Source organism: Lampetra fluviatilis, chromosome 5 (assembly GCF_964198595.1).
Source record: "Lampetra fluviatilis chromosome 5, kcLamFluv1.1, whole genome shotgun sequence".
Taxonomy (NCBI): Eukaryota; Metazoa; Chordata; class Hyperoartia; order Petromyzontiformes; family Petromyzontidae; genus Lampetra; species Lampetra fluviatilis.
In genome coordinates this window covers 20818061-20840322 of record NC_136279.1, presented here as the reverse complement: position 1 = coordinate 20840322, position 22262 = coordinate 20818061, and the positions used below count along the sequence as shown (strand labels likewise).

Sequence of the window (22262 nt, the reverse complement as noted above, 5' to 3'; positions counted from 1 at the left end):
GATTGCGTACTGCAGAAGCCATGTTTTCGATCCAGGCCACACGACTGTTTGCAAACGGGGGCATCTGAATCAGTCCCGATCCATTGCCGACGTTGTCTCAGCCTAAAATGAGTAACTGATAAAGGGTGTGTGAATGTCGATACTGGAGGAAATAAGCAGCCGGCTAAGGTGTTTATCACACTACCCCTATAATGTGCTGCGCCAGCCTCAGGAAGTGTTCGCAAATAAAAGTTTGTTCCAATAGTCCGTACGCTAAATGGTAAAAAAATGCCTTAGTTATTATGCAATGCGTGTGCGTGCGTGCCAGTGGAGAACAACAGTGCAGTGGTATGATGGGTTGGCTCACTTGTGCTCTGAAACCGACATCGTGACTATAATTCCACAGTTAGCATCAGTGGCAAGTAGTGTCTAACGACCTGACCTCGGCCTCCCCGAGGTCAACTTGGCGCAGTTGCGTGTGTTCTCACGTCGGTACTGGGGAGATAAAGGTGGGCTGGTAAGGGTGGTTGCCACACCCCCAATCCCTTCCCACTTGTGTGTTGCGCTGCCATTAAATCGTTGCTCCATTTGCAGCCCTCGCCCCGTCCCGTACGACTGAACGAGGAATCTTTTGTCTCTCTGCCCTGCTTGCCTCACGTCTATTCACATCTATCAAAATGATCTTGGGGAAGTCTTCACGGATTTCCCTTCCGTCAAACCTTCGCCACTCCACGAGGCCTCGCGGCCCACCGAACATGACACGATGCACCTCCAGGATCTGGGACACAACCACCAACCACAATTAACGGCGAATTAAGAGCCCCGCGTTATATATATACCCGCCGATAACATTTCTACATTCGTCTATTTATTTCCCTTCATGCCCTGGCACGCGGTGATACAACGGGCACTTCATTCGTGGAGTAAAACATCAATGAGAAGAAAAAAAAAAGAATCCCCCTCTTCTTTAATTAATCTGCTATGTATAATTTATCACGAGCGGTTATTTCTCTGCCGCAGCTCCGGCACACAATGGTCCACTCTCGCCTACGTTGTCGTGGGAGCGTTCGAGGCATCTGCAAGCAGATGGGAACCGCCGGGCATTTAATGTCCTCATCCCCCCCGGGGGGGGGGGGCTGGGGGGGGCTCCCCTCCCCATGGAAGTACAACTCAGCTTTGTTGCACCACACCTGCCACATGGCGAGCCAAGGCCCCCTTGTCCGGAGGGACTGAATCTGCCGCCCAACCAAGCTTTGTAGTGGGAGGTGAAAGCGTTACCCTTAACCCTGAGACCTGTCGCACTTTAAAATATGAATATGCGCACATACTGCCTGGGGAGGCTGACGTCAGTCAATCAATCAGTGTCGTTTTAACGAGGTGAAGGGCCACCTGAGATGCACTCTCTCCGCTTTACCACAGAGATAATGACGGCGGCGTTGTTAAAGGATAGCTATTCGGGTTCCGTAACGACGCATCGATTCGCATTTCATTATTACGCTCGGGACACGCGCATCTTGTGCGTGAGGGTCACTTATTTTCAGAGTCATTACTTATATGTACGTGATGACCGTGGAAATAACCGACGCACATGTGCGTTAATGGCTGCAACGTGTTGTATAAACTGTCACAGGATATAAAATATGAGATACATTCTTCACATAGTGACAAGGCAAACGGTATGTGGCCTGGCTAATGCATTAAGTGCTCAGCGTTTTGCCTGAAAATGAGAATCATTTGGATGAATTGCAGCTGCATGCAATATGTTGCTTTTGCAATATATGATTAGGACGGTTGGCTACGTTCGGTGCGAAAAAAAGTTCAACGCACCTATATACAAGGCATCTTGGGAGCAGCGTCACTTGCAAGAGCCTAGTTGTCCAGTTTAAAGGTCATGATGGAGAACACTTGCGGTATCGAGCGATCTCTTCTCGCTGACGTAATTTCTGCGCTCATATACGGGTACCTTCCTGCGACCCAACATGTGGTCCAACTCTGACTTCCATTAAGGAGGTAAGCACCTCCCCGCAGAGGCCTCCATGCTCCCATTAAAAAGGCAAGTGAGCTTACCTGTGGGTCCATACTGCGACCTACAAAATACGTTGTGTAGATGCCAGTGAATTCAAAGAAAGCAGCCGAACCTCGCATGTCACATTCACAAAAGCAAATCCACGCGGGAATCTCGTTTCAAGCGAGACACTGCCGCACAGCAAATCCACGGCGATGATTCAATCGTGGCGTGTGTTTATTATGTCTGTGAAAAAGAGCTTTATAGCTCATCGGATTCCTCCAGTATAAATATTCTGATTCTGATATAAACCCACCCAGCCTGTATGTATCTAAATATCACCGCTGCACAATATTTACTTTTTTCATGCAACAATTTGCCAAATATTGCACCGATGAAGCATATCCACATTTTGTATTCTATTGTTCGCAGACATAAATAAATAACGGTGCCGGGCCGTCGAGGTGGCAGGAGACTGACAACGTTTCAGTTACGTCGTCGCGCTTGGCGCGCGCCGGCGGGAATTTCGCACGTTCTCCCACCGTTTACCGATTAAGCCATTTTTTAAAATATTATATATTTAAAATGAGCGATACATATATAGAGCATTGTTTCTTCTCTTTCACCACCCATAGCCAGCACACGATGACTGGCAGCACTAAGCAGAATCGCAAGCATCCTCCAAACCCAGCACACAATGCCCTCTACTCCGGCGAGCAATGACATGGAATTATTACCGCCTGCGTGCATGTGCACAAGCGCCCGGGCAGGTTGTGCGCATGCACACGAGTCTGCGATGGTATTAACGTTGACGGTTTTTTGGGTCCAAACTTTCAAGTAACATTCTGGAAATACGGATGACTTTCAGGGTGAAAAAACATAAATTAGACCCAAGCTACAGATTCTAGATTTGAAGCTTTCGTGACTGCAAGGATTCATACTCTTAGGTTTTTTCGGTAAAGTCACGTAGGTAAAAAATAATAATAAAATAATAAAAATAAATGAAAATAACTAAATTTAGTTATTTTAATTTATTATTATTCATAACTAAATTGAGTTATTTTCATGTATTATTATTTTAGCTATTTTCATGTATTAATATTTTATTTTATTTATTAATTTTTACCTACGTGACTTTAATAAAATAATAAAAAATGAAAATAACTACATTTAGTGATTTTCATTTATTTTTATTCTTTTATTATTATTTTTTACCTACGTGACTTTACCAAGCTGCAGAAACATTGTTCCGAGTCTTCCCTATGAAGCCGCAAGGCTAGTGGTGGAAGCTTAACGCAATTAGTGCAGGAAGTCTGATCTCATCACAGATCCACCACCCATTGTGTTTAATATTCATCTTGTGTTCACAAGAATAAAAAAAATCTGAGGTAAGGCAAGGGGCCTGACTTCATATTAACAAAAACGACAGCAAAGTAACCCGAGTTTCCTAATAGGCAAAGATAAGGGGGGACATAGTATGTGTTCTCAATTTTGTAAAAAAAAAATCTTTTTTGTATTACTTGGAAATGAAAAAGTTATGTGAAATATGAAACACGTGAAACTGTTTACATTTATTACGTGTGAGGAAGAGGCGGTGTGTACGTGAGAACGTTTTCAACCCTTTGTGATAAATTGCCCGTATTTTCCGGTAATTCCAATAAACTTTGGCCACATTCCACCACCCCCCCACCCCGTGTCCCTCCATCAAATATTTTAGTGAATCCAGAACGCTCTCGTTCCGTATGCTAACCGCACCGTGGCAATCTCGACAATGTCACACTGACGTCTGCGCACAACGGTGGTTTAATATTTTGGCCACCACGCGAGCACAAAATTGCCCACACTTAACGGTTTGCTGACATTACCGAATCATTTGTGAGAGATGTCTCCTGCATGTATTGAAAGCACGAGAGCAGACTTATTTGGTTGGGTGACGCTGTGGTGAAGGGGGCTTTGGCTTCCAATCATACGTTTGCAAGTTAAACTCCCTCCAGGGTGCATCAAAAGTCAACGATGGTTTTATCGATGAATACACCGTCCCTTGTCATTGGGATTTGGCCACCAGGTGGTTTAGTAGTCGATAGAGGTGGCTTACAATCAAGTTCACGTTCCAAGTCGCACTCATTGCACACAAAGTGCTTGGCACAAGTGAACCACAGAACCTCGCTGATCTCGTCAAGGAACAAAAACCATCACGCGAACTCCGGTCATCCTCACAGCGGATTTTGGGAAGCCATGGAACAAAGACGGTCACCGCATCGCACACTTTCAGGTGCGCTTCTGCGGCCGTCTGGAACTCTCTTTCATCCGATAATAGGAAGCCACTGGAGCTATGCATGTTTAAATCCAGATTGAAAACGAATTTCTTTAGAACTGCTTTTTTCGTTTAGTTTGTCCCCCCCCCCCCTCCGCATCTCCACTTTGCACGGTTGGCTATGTATGGTGCAAAAGAAGTTGAACATACATGCATACAATAGTGACCTGGAGCATTATTTGACCAGTAGTGAGCAATAATTCCGATGTAAACATCTCTTTTTGAGTAATTTGGTGCCAGCGTACAATTACATACTCATGCGAATGTCAGAGTATCCTTAATGCCACTGTGAAGCAGACGGCATTATCATGATTTTCATGACACCCAGAGTTACAATCAAAGTGGCCACTGGATTCTAACTGTGAACCTCTGCAATAAGTGGCGAACGTGCCACTGCTAGGCCATGCCATGGCAGAAGATTTGGAATTGAAATCCTGGTTATTGGGGTTGACCAAGATATTCATCCATCAGCTGTGATAAAATGACTACCACCACTCTTTGTGGTGAAGTCAAGAGTGGTTGTCCTATGGAGATACCCCGCTATAGAAATGTTGAATTTCCACCATTGGCTCGGGACTATTCCGTTCTTGCCTACGGCAGAAATATTTTCAGGAGCTAAATGCTAATGTCAAGCTAGCTTACGGCAAGAGGATATCAGGAGAGAGGTCATGTTGTGTTGCTATTCCTCTGTTGAAGGAGTGCAGATGACGGTGGTTTACGATATGATGCATAGTTTGGAGTTGCCTGGGATCAGGGTTGTAAACAGGACATGAGCACCACTTCGGTGCTCATTTGAGCAGGAAATCAATTTGACTTTTGATCATACCCATTTGCACGGTAACATGTTTTCGTACCAACACCGCTTGATATTGGAGGCTGCAAACCCACCTCAATCTCACCATGATGTTTGCTATCAACCGGGGTGCATCAGTTGTACATGTTGTCAAAGTGCATCCTTTGGGCTAAGTTTACAATAATAAGCCACGTGAATTGAACAAAGCCCTTAAGACTCCGATTTAAGCCCGCTTTCTCTCAGTACCACTGCTGCCCTGAGCCATACTTTAAAGCGCACCCTCCACTTATTTTGTAGGCCACAGAAGACGACAACATTCACACCAAAATGCTCACAATAAATATCTCCGCAGGAGGTAAATTGGGGGTGTGTTAGTGACAAAAATAGCATTAAGGACACAATATGTGTAGATGAGCAAAGGGCATACAGATGGGTTGAGAGTGGAGACTGGGAGGAAATTGAGCTCGGAACACGTTATTCGGACCAATATTGGATATCCGTGTTATAATCCCCTCTCACTCTGCCAGCCCCCAATGGATTGGCTCAACAGCAGGGGTGGTAAGAACAGTCGCGGGCATATGTGTATTCACAGCAGCTACAGCAGCAAAGGAAATCTACATATCGTAAGCCTCCCTTCAGCATGCATACTCTCACACACACACAGATACACCCTCATAACGGGTTTTCCGATACTTCAAAGCTTCATATCCATGGGTGGTTAATTTATTTTTCTCTTCGTCAGTTTGCATCATTCTTCATTCATTTTTTTTAACCACGTGTAATTCTTATCCTTTGAAATTGGCTCTTACAGAACCGCAGCATTAAGATGTCTTTAATGTAGCACACATACTTTCCAGAGGCATAATTATTCGACAAATTGATTCTGGATAACATTTCGGGGATTTTTTTTTGTTTCATTTTAGCAGAAGATGCCATTCATGTTGTCTTTGAAGCTCAGTAGGTGTTCGATTGACAATGGTAATGCAATAAAAACAACTGGTGTGCTCACAGAAATAATGATATTTTGTGTTGCCAGAATGAATGCGATTTGGTTTCTATCCAGGCATGGATGTTTTTAATAGCACGGAACATGTATATGTGGTGGCACAGCCAAAAGAAAGTAAGGATGCATTCTCATGTCTTCCCTGTAACCCCTCCTGTTAACCATTAATGGTAAGGAGGCTACCCATCACCTGAATGATAACCTAGGCCCCAACACACGCCTAAAGGTGTTAATTACTCCATCTAAACTCTCATAGCATTTTCATTTTCGCTATTGCAACTTCCGTAATCATCTGCATAAAGTCTTTGATCCCAGCGGTCGCTTTTAATCACCCCTCACAGTGGCATTTGCAACAAATGGTAACACTTGCATCAACTTCAAAAACATAAAGCTTCAGTACAACTAGAGGGGGTAATGACGAAACTTTGATTCAAAAAAAGGATATTTGTGCAGATAGCTCTGACAAAAATCAAGCAATGCAAATCTTACTAATTTCTCTTACAGTCACATTCCTCAACAAGGTGCAATGTCCGAAAGATAATGTTAAGGGGGACACAGGGAGCCCATAATTACCCCAGACATCCCTAGAGATTCGATCATAATGTCGCATGCGGGTCCCTTTCAAGCTGTGTAATTGCGATGTAAGAATCTGGCTAATGATTGGAACTCGTCCCATTTCACTGTCCCTCTGGGGACAACGCACACCACTCAGTCGAGTGTGCACGGTGCCTTTTGATCTTCAGGAGTCGTCGCAATAGCCAAGTCCACTCGAGGACCAGAGGTTAGACTGCCCAGCTTGGCTTGGCATGAATTGACATGGCCGAGTCAAAAGCCTCCAGCCATGCATCTCCATATTAAAGAAGCAGATGGCTACCGGAGATGAATATTCCAAGATAATGCAAACCTGCTTCTTCATTATGTTTATTTCTCTCTCATTGTTTCACGTTCTTCCCCCCCCCCCCTTCGCATTTTCTCCTTTAACCCTTCACAACACATATCTTCTCTTGTACCCTCTCACGTCCCACGTCTAGTTCGCAACGGTCCCCCAACCTTCCCACTACCGCTCCCCGCTGCTTCGACTCTCTCACATCCTTCAAAAATCACGTTCCCCCTCCCCCCCCCATAGACCGCCCCTCCCCCCGCCTTTGCTTGCTGCCAGAAGCTGCAGGAGAGAGACTTGCTCGGAAGCAGCAAATGGCATATGAAAAACATAAAGCAAGTCAGAAAAGCAGGCGGCCTACGGAACTGCAGGCAAGTGCCAATGTTATTCCCACTGATTCGGTCAGCTCTTCCTGTCCATTACAGCATTATAAATTACGGCGTTTTTGTTTAACATAATGAATGCGAACTCATGAATGTGCAAGCTAGATTAAGGAAAAAAATGCTCAGATAAACTGTCCACGCGCAAGGCAAGCAACGTAAATAAAAAAAATAATTTTGTTCGATAGCATGATTCTTGGGACTTCCGCTTAACATTTATTTTGAAAGTGATTCGATATCACAGCCACGTTTCCTGGATGGCGGTGGTGTAAAAGAGAAGGGGCGTTTAAAATGTCGTTTAGACATTTCTGCGTGGCGAGTGACACACACACACGCCTTCTCTCAAAAAAAAATGTTCGAACATTTCTCGAAAGAGTTGCTCTCAAAAAAAATATGATGAGTGCAATGTGAAGTCTCCCAGTTTCCCCCCCCACCACTCCAACACCGCCCGCCGCACACAGTCCAACTTTTGGCAGTCACCCAGCCTGGAACGACGAAGCTCCACACACACACTGGGCCAGAGGTGCATGGAGGGAAGGGATTTTTCACTGCGTGTCTCTGGTTACCGTTAAAACAAACACGGCAACCTTCAACGATGTTTGGATTTAGTGTTTGGTGGAGGGAACGGGAAGGAACGGGGGGGGGGGCATGTTTAATTTGTGTCCAGTTGTAGCCATTGAACATTTTAAAATAATAAATCTACTTTTTTGTGGTTGCCTTTGACTGTAAGGGTTTTTTTTTTACCCCCCCCCTCCCCATTAGGTATGGGTATTGTATCTCCTATGCATTGTTAGAAAATTACATATTCATCATAACTAGGTCACATCAGATATTCCCCACTGCATTACGGCTACTGCTGTGTATAATGATTTGCGGGCGTCATTATTATGATAGAAATGTCAATAGGTTGATATTGAAATATGAATTATTCACCAACGGGCTCGCTAGTGGTGGTTCCAGTTAATTAGTCAACTTCAATTAACATGTTGGAGAACGCACCTTTCTTCGGTGACACGTGGCAGCCCAGAAAGTCATGTCCTCCCCCCCACCACCACCACCATCTAACGTTGACGCACGCTCGTGTACAGTAGTGCGTTCTCTCTCTCCACCCTCTCCAATTTTTACTTTCTCCCCCCTCCCAACCACCACCACCTCCTCCTCCGCTTCACTATTACCCCCAAGTCCTCTGTTGTTTTTAACAGTCCTCTTTGTTCACCCACCCTCCCAACCCACCAAATCCCAGCCCTTCCCCCCACCACCACCACCAGCCACCCACACCCCCTCACTCTGTTCCCAGTGTGCTGAGGAATTCAACCTCCCCGCTCAGACATTTCCTCCGCGCGGCATTCCACCGCAAAAATGACTTACAGATGGAGCGCGCAGAAGGGGACGAAAGCCGTGCACAACAGGGCCAGCTTGCTTGCCGCGCCGCTTTTACAGTGCGCATACAAAACTGGTGACTTGACTTCGAAGAGGTGACGGGATTGATAACCACCACCACCACCACCACACCCAACCCCACAAGCCCAACGTTCACGATGATTGCGCTTTGCGCACAGATTGCAACTGTGCCACAAGTGATTTTTGGGGGGGGGTGGTGGGGAACTATATATATTTTTTTAAATAATGTTTTATGTCACCCGTCCTTGTTGCTGTTGCGTGCGCGCGGCATTACCGAGGAACGCTGCGAGCAAATTGAAAATTCCTCCATAATAGAGGTTCTTCTTGTTGCTCTTTCTGCCCCGACGATGTGGCATACATGCACAAAGAAATTATATTTGTGTGTTACGACACGCGGGGCAACAACAACAAAAGACCCCCCCCCCCCTCAGCTAATGCGTGCGGCACCCATCACTTTACCGAATTCGATTGATAACCAGACAACAAGCACTTAGTGTGTGTGCCCTGCCCTATCACCACTGTCTCAGCTATTTTCTATCGGTAAGGCGTGCTGCTGCTGCCGCGCGTTATTGTTATTTTACAATACGTTCAGCGGTATGAACACCAATTTACAAGAGACTGAGAGCTCGTTAATACGCCGATGGTTTGTCACTCGTTAGGGTGGGAAGGAAGAGGAGGGGAGTGGGTCACAAGGACTGTTCCTCCAGTTGATTGTCATCACCACCACCACCTCGTCCCCCCCACTCCTCCTCTCAATTGACGATGATATATGAATGTACAATCACGGGGGGAGAGAAAAAAAACACACATTGAGTTGCTCTAGCATTTTGTACGTGATCGTGGACAGTCTTGCGCATGCAAGGGAGTGTATAGCAAGTAGGTCGGTGACCTAGATTGTGGAAACAAAACGTGATCATTATTGAAATCGCATATGGAAAGAACTATTGAGTTTGTCTTTTTTTCAAGATAATCGACGTTTCAAATAGGAGCCTTGCCAAACACCATCCGACGCAGGGCCTTTCTGAACTTTTTGGAGACTCGGTGTGTGGCTTTTCCGGGTAAAGTAAAGATCGTCACTCAACGGTTGCTACTGAACTGCGCGTGATTTTATTTCGTAAGTTGTACCGCTCGAGATGTCTCTTTCACGCGTGTACACGAACCAACGTCTTGGTTTGGGCGGTGGGAGGGAGGGAGAGGGGGAGGGTTTCTCTCTGCAAGGAAACGACATTCCCTTTCGGCTTGCTGTACAAAAAACCACGAAGAACAAGAGAAAAAAACAACAACGAGCCGGCCAGACTCGGTCCTGTTGTTAAGACAGCCAAGCCAACACGCAGCTGCAGATGCCTCATCCACGCTTGCCCGGTGCTGCATTGCAAGTTCCATCTATTGCAGGTTGCCCTCCACCCACCGTCCGGGGCCACGAGGCCAAGCTGCGGGGAGTGTGATGGAGAGGGCCTCTCTGTTCATCTGCAACACGCAGTCGCTTACGGTCGTTCCGCCCATAATTTGGACTCTCTCTCTCTCTCGCCGTTTTTTTTACATTTACTGTTATTGATTTGGCATTTTGTTGTCATTAACGATCTTGCCGGCCACTGAGCCCTGAGCAGAAAGCATTAAAACATTCCTGCACCGCTTTTACAATTCAATAGAAAGTGGTCTATTATTGCCGCAGCATTTTTTTTTTACGACAAATGAGGGTATGGTCTGACTTTCGTTTTTACTCTAATAAGAAGTTAAATCGGGATATGGCATAGGTTCATTCTATCCCGGGTCCTAATCCCTAACAATGAGGTGAGGCGAGAGCTGACCTCTCGCCTGACCTCCCCTGTCCCTATCTACCTTCTTACCAGAGCCAGAGTCCTTTGAGATGTGTTTTGTCGAGGTAAGTGCTGTGAAATAATTTGATGATGGCCCGCGATGAGGGGAAGCCTCTTATTCCTGAATGCAGCAAAACCGAAACCATCGAATGAGCGGCATAACTGAGTCGGTTTGAGAAGAGATCCATCGCTTGCCTCCAACGATGACTGACTTTGGTGTCATAATGGGGCTACATATGGAGTGGTTTAACCTCTGAGACGACGACAACAAACCTGGGGTTATAAATGGGTGAGGCGGCATCGGCCTCTTGCTCCCCGCAGTCACGCGGCAGTCCTGCTGCTCAGTTGACGCGAGGGAGACAAGCCCAGCTTGCAGCGATCGTTGTGAAATGAGAAGCCGGAACGAAAGGGTTGGCCCACTTTGGTGGCACAGGTGTCCTTGATCCCCGACCCCTGAATCCACATCTGCTCGTTGCCCAAGAACACCTGCCCTCCCGCCCGGGCTCGAAGCAATTAGTTTAGGAAGAGGGAGAGAGAGAGAGAGTTTAGGGCGAGCGCGTTTCGGACACAGCCTGTTTGCCGTGGCTTAAGTGCGACTGATTTGTTGCATTCGATTCGCGCGGACCCTATTGCAAGCACCATCAACACCTGCCAGTGGCAGTAAACGGGATGTTGTGAAAATCCCACTACAACTGCGACCCCCACCAAAACACACAAACTGTGTGTTTTGGGGGGGAGGGGAAGCGGTTTCTGGCATCGCTAAATTTCAATTTGTGGTGGGGGTTGAGGAGAGAGGACAAAAAGGATCATGGCTCACGTGAATGCCATTACGTGGCTTTAATCACCAAACCCATATCTCTATCGGCTCCTAATAACATTTCATTTCTCGGCGGCGCATTTGGGGGTCCACAGCTAATTAGGTTGTCAAAGCAATTGTCGTGCCTGTCCAGTGATGAAAAGGCTCTGACGGCACCGCCCCATCATTGCAAACTGTATCTGTGATTGCCGAGCTATCATACCAAACAAAAAGAAATCCAGAAACCTCTAGGACTATAATTACGACGCAACTATCCCGCCGACCAAATGCCATTAGCGCTTCAAAAGGGTGACATTTTGTTGTATACGCTGGACGGAGAGGCTTTAAGAGCAATGTGTGTATATCAAGCCCGTCAAAAGGGCACAAATATGCAGCTGCCAGCTACAAGTGATTATCCCGGCGCACTATCTTCAGCAAAACAGCGGCCATATATAATGCGGTTTTGTCACCCAGAATTCACCCTTGAAAAGAGAAGAGATATTTTTTTCAAGTCTCGAGGCGCTGCTAACGACAACGGCGGTAAATTATTCCGTGGGCCTGGATCTAAGCATGCTGTTAAAGATGTGGCGTGCAAGATATATGTGTGTATACAGTATACATCCAACACGTTGTTTAAAGCTGGCTCTTGAAAAAGAAAAAAAATCATAACAAAATCGATCGGAGTGAGTGATTCACCATGAAATAAAGTACTTTAAGAATCCCTTAAATCCCCTTGTGATGCCGCTGATTATGTGTATGTATAGCACGCAGTCCCAACAGATCATATTATGGGTTGAAGAGCATTATACATTGACAAATGTTACATAAATTCCCAAAGTGACTACAATACATTGCTTAGAATGGAGAGGGCTGAGCTGGCACTGCAGGAATATGTAAGCAATATTATTTCACAACTGATAACCGATGTGAAATGGTCAATCCTTGGTTTAAATGTCCACTTTTAAAACGGTGATCTTTACCTACCTACTTGTCCAAGGAATTGATTTCGAAGATGCCCCTCCTACCGGGGGATATAACTATGAAACGTAGGTTGGTTGCTGATGGGAGAAACAATGACAATTGGAGCCGCAGCGGTGAGCATGTGGTCGCATGTTGATGGATGTTACCTTGAAGCATAGAAATGTTTGCTGCTCGCTTTCCCAATAAACATCCAGAAGGGTTCCTTCTCTCCCTTGCCTCATCTCCTGGCGCCCAGCACCGCGGGCTGTATATTCCCAAAATCCTGGTGTGTATTCCCAGAGCTGCGAACTTAATGTATAAAACATCTGCCTCTCGGTTGCAATATATTATTAAAATGATACGGCACGCGTCTGTATCTCATTAAACTTGAAGTGTGCATTTGGGCATTGAGTGTAACGCGAGTTGAAAGTATTATTTCTGTCTGTCACCGGAAGAAAAAAAATCACAAACAAAAAATGTGATTGTTTATTAACGGGATAATTTCACGCACGCTCGGTAGACTTTAGTGTACACTGCCTACGAGTGTGGTGTGTGTGTGTGCTTCAGACAAATCTTACACAAGTAGATTAAATGTATAGTATGCGTGATCAATTAACGTATGCGGAGTCTCTCTCGTGCGCATACGTGACTCTGTGGCAGAATACGCTAAATCACGAACAACGCCTGTGGGATGTGAACCGGACCTCGCCTAGATAAACTCAGCCTAAAATATCATCGGGCACGGCGTGCCGACACGAGCGGGAGAAGGCTTCGCACACATCCACCGTGAACTGTGACAACCTCGTTATTTGGTTATTTCGCCTTTTGGCGTCATCTGGTCCAACACCATGTGAGACTAGGCTCTAAGAAAAGCTGTCTCGGGTGTGGACCAATCAATTTCAAGGACAGTGCAAACATTAGCAGAGTTGTGTTTTTTTGTTTGCATTCTGACCGCAAGGTATTGTGGTCAATGCAAACATGACTCCTTGTAAAAAAAGGTGTCAGTTTTGTTGCCAGATAAAAGGGTAAAAAAACAATGATCATATTTTGCTACTGGCAAAGGTTCCAATGGTGCAAATGCTTACCCCGATCTTTCGGTATAGTCAGGCAGATAGAAAAATAATACAAAATTAAGTGAATAAAAATAATTAAACTAAATAAATAAATACTAAACCACGACGTTTCGATCGCAACAGAAGCGATCGTCATCAGGAAAAAGTGGGTGTTCGTCAACTTAATGTCCCCCTCCACTCTCACAGTGCGACACAGTGACTGAATGAGAAATCTCTGTCGGCCAAATGACTGCCACTTGTTCGCCGAAGAAATTATCGATTCCAAAGATTTCTAAATGTCTCTGGAATGGACTTCATCACCTCCCACGCACCACCACCCACGGCGCACCTCGACAAAGAGTGGACGTGGGCTCGGAAGCGCCCACAAGGGGGTCAAATACCCAAAAAAAAACCCAGAGACTCCCTCTCTCTCTCCCTTATCCATTAGCACATCACGCCGTGACTTTAACGTGCGCCCCAAAGTGTCAATACACACAGCCTAAATATAGCGACTTGCTCGCCCGCTCAATAAACAAAAGCGTAAAGTTTTGTGCGCGCGGGGCTTTTGGCTGGGTTGAATGCGTCTTTTCTTTGTGCTTAAATGAAGAATGGCGGTACAAGGCACGGCGCGCATATGCACAACTGATTTAATTACGCGCCGCGAGTCATTTGTTTGCAAGCGTGGTCTATCTGTCTGTCTGCCTGCCTGCGTTGTTGCCGATTTAATTTATATACAAATGATGAGTTGGTGGCGCAGTGATTAGCACACTGCACTATGAACCAGACGAAACCTGAGTTCGATTCCTGACCACGGCTCAACATTCAGTAACTGGGTTTGATGTCTAAACGAGTATCTGGGTTTTCACCACTTCCCCAGCCCTCCCTAACCATCGTGAAGTACTGTACAATCAAACACCTCCACCACCCCGCAATGACCGGCTGTGATTGAGTAGGCTTTCATCCAGCTGTGGATTGACAAAGGGCTGTAATTTTCTCATCCATTTAAATTATGTCCTTCGTGTTGAAGGAACTGTGTGCTGGCGAGCTCCTCGGATGATATTCGTACATCCCCCCCTACCCCCACCCCCCGTTTTTATTTTATAATTAATGCATACTTCAAACTTAATCGAGCGGAGTCTTCAAGTCATAAATTTAAAATCACGGCTGTAAAATAGAGTTTTTCCAAGGCGGCTGTGTGAGAGAGAATAAAAAAAAATCACTCGCAGAATAACCCCAAAAGAGGCTGCGAGATTCGGATTATAGATCGGCTACTACAAGGCAGAACTCATCATCACCGGCATCAGCCATGGGCAATCCACTGCTGGATGGAGGCCTCATCGCGCCCAATTTCACAGCACAAAACCATAATCGCATTGAGTTGAAAAATACAGGACGCGTCATGTCCGTTTCTCTACAGACAAATGTTGCTGCGTACGGAGAAAATAAAAAAAACACCAAGGCAACGACCCAATGTATACTGTGTGCATTCTCTGCTACGGGATCCGAGCCGCACTGATCAGCGTGGTGACGTGATGGTCAAACAATTCCCATGAGCCAACAAAGCAGCATGTCTGCGCGTATGTTGAACTTCTTTCGCGCCGTACGTAGCCAAACGTGCTAATCGAAGCGTGGGTGGAGGAGTGAGGCCTTCATCCAGAGTATGGATTAACAAAATCATATTTATCAGATGCGAACTCAAAATGTGACGAACAAAAATTGGCCTGGAGCTTTAGTAGTCGGACTCGTTTAAGAGTTAAGGGGGGGGGGGGATCCAGGCTTCACAGTCGTACTTTATTCTAGAGTTGATCCCAACTAATATATTATCATTATGACATAAAATCACAGTCGTGACCAAGTCAATCTACGGAGCATCCTCCCGGCTTCCAAACCCCATCGTTATCTTGTACGCGCGATACACATTGCCCGTGGTGGATCCCGAGTTCCAATTGTGTGCTTCTTGAGCAAATATTCATTCCCTTCGCTGAGAAATGCACGGGGTGAGTAACGGGCTCCCGACGATTCTGGGCACCAGAACAAGCCCACATGTGGTTTGGTTATAGCGCCGTCCGCCACTCGCCAGCATTCCTAGGCTGATAAACAGTCACGAAACCCACCAGCCCCAAGCTTCCCTTTCCGTCTGCCTCTGCTCTGTGTGTAATGTGGACATCGAGCCGTTTGCGGAGACGGGAGAGACACAACGCAGCAGCACACACAAACAGTCGACAGTACATATGACACACGCATATGCGACGTCCGTTGGATGTACCGTATGTACTCTCTGCTCACTGCCGTACGGCATTATGTATTCATTTTGTTTGTTAAGACAACCCCTTTGTCAAGCCACTGCTGGATGCAAGACCTCGACACGACCACGTTCGTGTCGCTGGTGGAGATTGCTTGGCCACACGTCACGTTGGGCTGGTCAGATATCGACTCGCCACTGCGTATCCGCTGGCCAGGAATCGAACTCAGGTGGCAGGGTTTTCAGAGCGTGGCACGCTACCCACTGCACCACCGCTCCCCACCAATGTGGAAATAGCCTGTATACGACATCGCAATACCTCGTTTGTGACACTTGTAGGGGTATTGCTCCGGTGTGTGTGTGTGCGCGCTTTGTGTTAAATCTGGTCCAGTTTGCGTAATCTGTAACCAACGTGCAGCGATCGTATTTCATAGTTTGTCTCATCTCTTCAATACGCAAGTGTCAAGATAAACACGGGCGCTAGCAAGCAGAGAAACCCCCCACAAGTACGCCGGACTGCAGGAGCAAACGAAAGCGCATCTCCAATGAAAGGAATCAAACGAACGGACGAAAAAAAGTTGAACGTTGCTTAAATCCACGGGCGTCTCTCTCTCTCTCGCTCTCCCCTTACCGTGCGAAGCGATCCATGAAGCCGCGATGGTCCACAGGAGGAGACGACTCGACACCATGACGCTGGACTCTGGGCAGGTGACGGAGTTCCGACGTGGGTGCTAGTCCCTCAAAGACGATTCGTCCCAAGTCGAAATCTTCTCGCTTTCGCTCTTCCTCTCTCGCCCTCTCTTCTCTCTTACCCCACCCACCCCACCTACACTCCCTCCACAACCCAACACTCCACCGGGCACCTCCAACGCCCTGTAGTTTTCTTCTCTGTTACTCCCTTCACCCTCACTAAATCTTTCACTTCAGTATCTATACACACAACACACGCGCGCGCGCCCGCCCGTCCGCCCTGGCGCGCGCGCCACAAAACCCCGTGGGTTATCTCTCGATTTCTTGTTTGCAGCACGTCTCCGTCTCTTCCCTTCGTCTTTCCCAATCACGCACACGAACCACTCTCTCTTCTCAACCTCGCTGGCTTTCCCCCCCACCACCCCCTTCTTCTTTCGCTCCCTCCTCTTTTTCTCTGTCCCTCCTCCGCGTATTACCAAACATAAAACATGGGGGGGGGGGCGACCCGCGTGCGCTCTTTGGAGTTTTTGGGCTGCCTCTGACCGTTAGCGGCTCATGCGCTTAGCGGTGACTGTGCGGCCGTGATTGGCAGCGCCGTTGGACCCGCCTCCTCGTGCTGTGTGGGTGGTGCACAAGGGGCGACGGCGCGGGGGGGGGCAGAGAGAAGAAGAGCCGCGTGGTTATTGTTGGGAGCCCCCCCCCTGCCCCCCCCCCCCCCCATGCGTGCGTGCCGCTTCCAACGATCAACACGCTGGACTCTTGTTTTCTATCTCCCGGCGCGGCATTTTTAACAAGGCCGTAATTATAATATATATGGGGGGGGGGCACACCCCCCCCCCAATATTCAAATATGCTCAAAATGTCCCCCCCCCAAATATATTTCTATACATTTTTTTAAAAAAATTGCTATGCTATTTAAATAAAAACAACAATTTGCTAAACCTTGGCCACAATATCTGGACTTGTCTTCATATGACAATGCATAGATTTTTGTTTATATGATTGTGGTTATGGTTGTACTTTATTAATCCCTAATCTCTGCCGTTATATACAATGAAACAAGAAAAGGTAAATAAATAAATACAATCTGAGCTATGTAATACAATACACTATGAGACATTATTGTAAAACATACATTAAAAGTCCATCCCATGTGTTAGAGAATTTTTTTATATTTTAGGCAGGAAATGGCAGGAAATGAGTTTTCAAATTTAGATTTTTTTTTTCATGGGAGGGACCCCGAGAGCCCCGAGAAGATTTGCCCCCCCCCCCCCCAATGTTGACTCAATGGCTTCGGCCTTGATTTTGAAACGGGCGTTTTTTTCACGACCCCCACCTCACGCCATCTCTGGCCGTCTCACCCAAGCAGTTTCTACATTATTGTTGCGCATGGCGGCAATACGTTCAGGGGTTAAATGGCAATGTCGAGGTCTACTAGCCACGACGAGAGACGGCTTCGGGAGAGAGCGCGCGAGAGAGAGTTTTGCTGTGCCTCCATTCAGAATAAGAAATTTACACGAGAGGAATCCGATGATCTATAAAGCTCTTTATCACAGATGTCCAGGAGGATTAAAGCGGCGCGCGTACTGCAGTGGCACCCAAGCAGTCGAATGGCAGGTTGATCGAGTGTGATGGTGGGGTAAAGTGTGGGTCCTCTCCAACCTCTTGCGAGACGCCTGGGGCCAGCTGGCAGAGAGTAGGACGAATACCCGCTCGAGGCGGCCCTCTGCAGAGCACACCGCCAGTTATGTGGAGTCCCCTTTGGCTCGAAGCAGTGGCACGAGCAAGCCATTACCGGGCGGCATCTCTATAATTTTACCCTGCGTCAATGACCACTGTGGAATAAGCGCAGCACCCTTCCCCGCTATAGTACGAGCGGGCGAGTTAGGGGGTGGAGTGTGGGTGGCGTGTGGAGGTTCGCTCCAAGTCGCAGGCTTGCTGCTCTGGATCCGGGCACGGCACGTGTTTTCACTTCCCCCTCTGCGATGTCTGGCCGACGAAGCAGTCCACGGGGGATGTTTTCACGTGGACGGAGGAATTAAGCCACGTGAAGTCGAGCAAAGGGCCGCGGGAGAGGAACAACACACACACACATACGTAATTCATACATTATACACAAGTAAATAAGTGGATAATAAAATAATAAATACGCGGTTAAATTAATAGGGTTCGGATCCGCGATGAATAAATGATGATGATGATGTGTCGACTGCGCTACATTTTATATATAGAGGAATGCTCGGAAGTTGTGAGCCGTTTAGATTTCCATTACTGCCCCTTTTAAAATATTGGCTGTAGTTGTGAGCGGAGTTCGGAAGCTGCGTGGCAACCTGAGCTCGATCCCTGGACCACGGCGAGTCTCAATCGGTCTTCTCTGATTTCCCCTCACCAAGCCGCACCGACAAAGCGTGGTGAAGTATGGTCAAACAACCAACATGACCAGCACGGTGCCGGGAGGCTTTAATCAGGCCGTGGGCTGTACATTTGTATGGTTTCACCGCAACATGAATGAGATGTTATGCGAAACGCATACGTTACATTTTGGATGTGAATATAATTAGTTACGATATTAACAGAGCATGTGTGATGAAATATTTAGCGCACGTGTCGGATGGTCTCTCCGGTGTGGCGGTCAATGCATTCATTCACGCAATGTCCATCTCTTTATGAAGTCCACCGCTGGATGAAGAACCTCTCTCCCCACGACTTCAGTCACGGGGGGTGGTTTAACAAACTTTAACCGAGCTGGATCAGTGCCAGTTGGTACAGGGGGATGACCACGACAAGTTCAGATATCACTCGCCACCAATGTTAGACATGACTGGAATTCGCTGGGTTTTATAGTGGGATGCGACAATCACTGCACCACCGCTACACGTAAGACAGGTAGTGTGCAAATACGTGAATTTAGTTTAGTTCGTAATTATGTTGCTTAATTTTATGCAGTCGAAATAAGTACGTAACGACAATCACACTATATAGCCACGACAAAGTCATTCAGGTGAAATGTCAATACTTTCCCTCCAATAAGAATTCGTTTTAGTTAGCTTTTCTTTAAAAAAAAGAATACGTTGCTCTTTAATTACCCTGTGTAACCTTGCATCGACCGCACTGGGTAGCAACTATTTAAACAACCACGTGTGCATTGTGTATATGGGGATGATTAAGTCAAATTTCAAATGAGATTTCAAACCCAAAAAAAGTCAGAACACCACTCGTGCAAAATCTTAAGTATATATTTCCTTTCTAGCGGCTATACCCACGTAAACAGAGATGTATCATATCAGCATACAGACTGCATAGTAGCGAGCTCCTATTAAACGCCGGCAAGGCGCACAAGGGCAATTGTGTAACCAGAACAACACGTCTGGCCGCCTTTGCTTCACCGGTGATGATGTTCACACAACGAACTAATTTAAGGCTGAGTGTACCTAGGGCAATCCCAAGACCGGTGCAGATATTAGCTGTGGAGGGGAATCCAACCCACTCAAGTGGCACGATTCGCAGAGCAGTGCAGCTCGGATAATTAATCAATTTGCGCCTCCGTTTCCTGCACGCACGCACACATAAAAGACAAAGATCCACCACATAGCCTGAACAGACTGTTGCGGAAATGCTGTTAATGAGCACCTATGAAAGCCAACACGGCACACGAGGGGTGGGGGGGGAGTGGCCAGCATCACGCCTGGCTGCATTTGTCTCCCCAGTGGTGATGTCTACCGCACCATGTATCTCATTTGAGGCTGAGTCGATGTAGGGGAGCGCCAGGAACTGGTTCAGATATCACGGATGTTAGTCATGAGCGGGAATCGAACTCAGGTCGCCGGGTTCATAGGAGAGTGCGCTTACCGCTGCACTGCCGCTCGCCAAAGACAAAAACCCCGTGCAGCCTTCACAGACTGTTGGGCCAAGTGCTGTTAGCAAGCACCCATGAAGGCCGGCACGGCACACAAGAGGGTGGGTGGCCAGCACCACGCCCGGCCGCATTTGTCTCCCAAGTGGCGATGTTTACACACCGCACCGGGCACTCATTTGAGGCTGAGTCGACATAGGGGAGCCCCAGGACCTGGTTCAGATAATCGTCACTGGTATTGGCCGTGAGCGAGAATCGAACTCGGATCGCAGAGTTCGTAGCACAGCGTTGCGCTAACCGCTACACCACCGCTCTGCCCCCCCAACGCACACACACACGTGGCCGTCGTCCCCATGCATGTTCTGCAAATGACACTGCTAGAGAACGGCGGCGTGTGTGTGGGGGGGTGGGGAAGGGGGTCCTCTCCCCCATTCCCCCCGCGTGGCCGCCAGAAAATGACACATCCTTCTGGGATCTCTCCTGCCTCCAGAATGGAGCGCTCTAACCTTCATCTCGTTTTCATGTACAAGCCAGCGGAAGATGGGGAGGGGACATGGGACAATGTCCGATCTTTTGCGCTATTTATACCGGGACCAGCGGGACCTTGCAATGATTGCGCGTAAAAAAATATATATATACGTGTACGATTTATTATACGGCAGACGTGGCTGTTCTTCGCAGTCTTGGCTTTAGACATTATTAGATGAGGGGGGGGGGAAGAATGTGAGATCTATTACGTGCATAAATCATCGTCCGACTTGCGGATTATACCCCTTCCCATTCGTGCTCAAGACATCCGCAGGCGAGTTTGCTATCACTTTCTGGATTTATTAAGCTGTCCACCGAAAGACACAATCCATATTATGCCAAAGCAAATTCAGTATGTAGCTAATAAATATTTACATTGTACACCCCTTGTACACAGATATCGCATTCAATTGCCGTACGATCAATGTTATCCTTAATGCCGGACTACGTGTAACCTCATTTCGAAACGTCTATTCTAACGTATTCGGTGTAATAAGTGCCACACTTGTATCGGTAATGGTTAAGGCTAAAGATTTATGGTAATCGGCTTGGAATCTACACGTAGAGATTATGTTGGCACGATGCGAGGTTTAAGGTGATATGCTGCCAGGGTCTCCATGCAGTGGTCGGTTGCAGTGTGCGCAGTAATTTATGATACTGATGTTTTTTATATCAATCAACAAATATATCATTAAATGCGACAGGTTTGAATAATAGGACCATTTTTATAAAATACCACCGTACATGCAAGGCATTTTCAAAAAATACGCCCCTTCCAATTCTCATTATTGGGTGACTTTAATTTAATAAGTTGCTGCATTTTTGACTAAGTAGAAACACAACGACATAAATAAATACAAACTTTTGATGAATGACAAAAAGAGCGAGCCAAGCTCTCGACAATCCATTCTCAGCAACAACAACAACAACAACAAAAACCCATCAGCTAGACCGTCGCCTCACTATGTTTTCTATCAACGACCATAATTGCGTGTGCATATAATGCACGTCGTCATACACACACATACGCATAACAGTAGGCTATTCTGAATATCACACCCGTGAATTGTCTCGACTCCATAGGTATCGCAGATGACAGGCGAATACACAGAGCCTGTATGCCTACCAAAAAACTCATCATCTCTCCCCTGCATCCATCCACTCGCCACGCACACACAGTAAAGTACACTCGCTCACCCTTTCTCTCCACACACAAACATTCACTACACACAGACACCAAAGACAAAGACCCCCCCCTTATAGCCTTAACAGTCTGTTGGGGCAAGTGCTGACAGAGAGCACCTATGTAGGCCGGTACGGCGCACGAGGGGATGGGTGGTCAGCACCACGCCCGGACGCCTTTGTCTCACTAGTGGCGATGATTACACGACGCACCAACGTACTCATTGAAGGCTGAGTCGACCTAAAGGAGGCCCAGAACCGGTTCAGATAATCGTCACTGGTGTTGGCCGTGAGCGTGAATCGGATCGATGGGTTCGTAGAGCAGCGCGCTGATCGCTACAATATCCTACAAACCCTCCCTCTCCACACACACATTAACTACACCAA

The 22262-nt window shown here is 47.0% G+C and overlaps 1 protein-coding gene across 2 annotated transcripts in view; it reads right to left on the bottom strand.

Moving 5' to 3' along the window:
- Window positions 1-16888, bottom strand: part of LOC144932751 (kin of IRRE-like protein 1) — a 107546-nt gene extending 90658 nt beyond the window's left edge. For both annotated transcript variants that reach the window (XM_078857158.1, XM_078857159.1), the window contains exon 1: window positions 16254-16888. In XM_078857158.1, coding sequence (XP_078713284.1) covers window positions 16254-16311 — 58 coding nt within the window. In that variant the 5' untranslated portion in view covers window positions 16312-16888. The remainder of the gene's footprint in view (window positions 1-16253) is intronic.
- Window positions 16889-22262: the final 5374 nt, after the last annotated feature.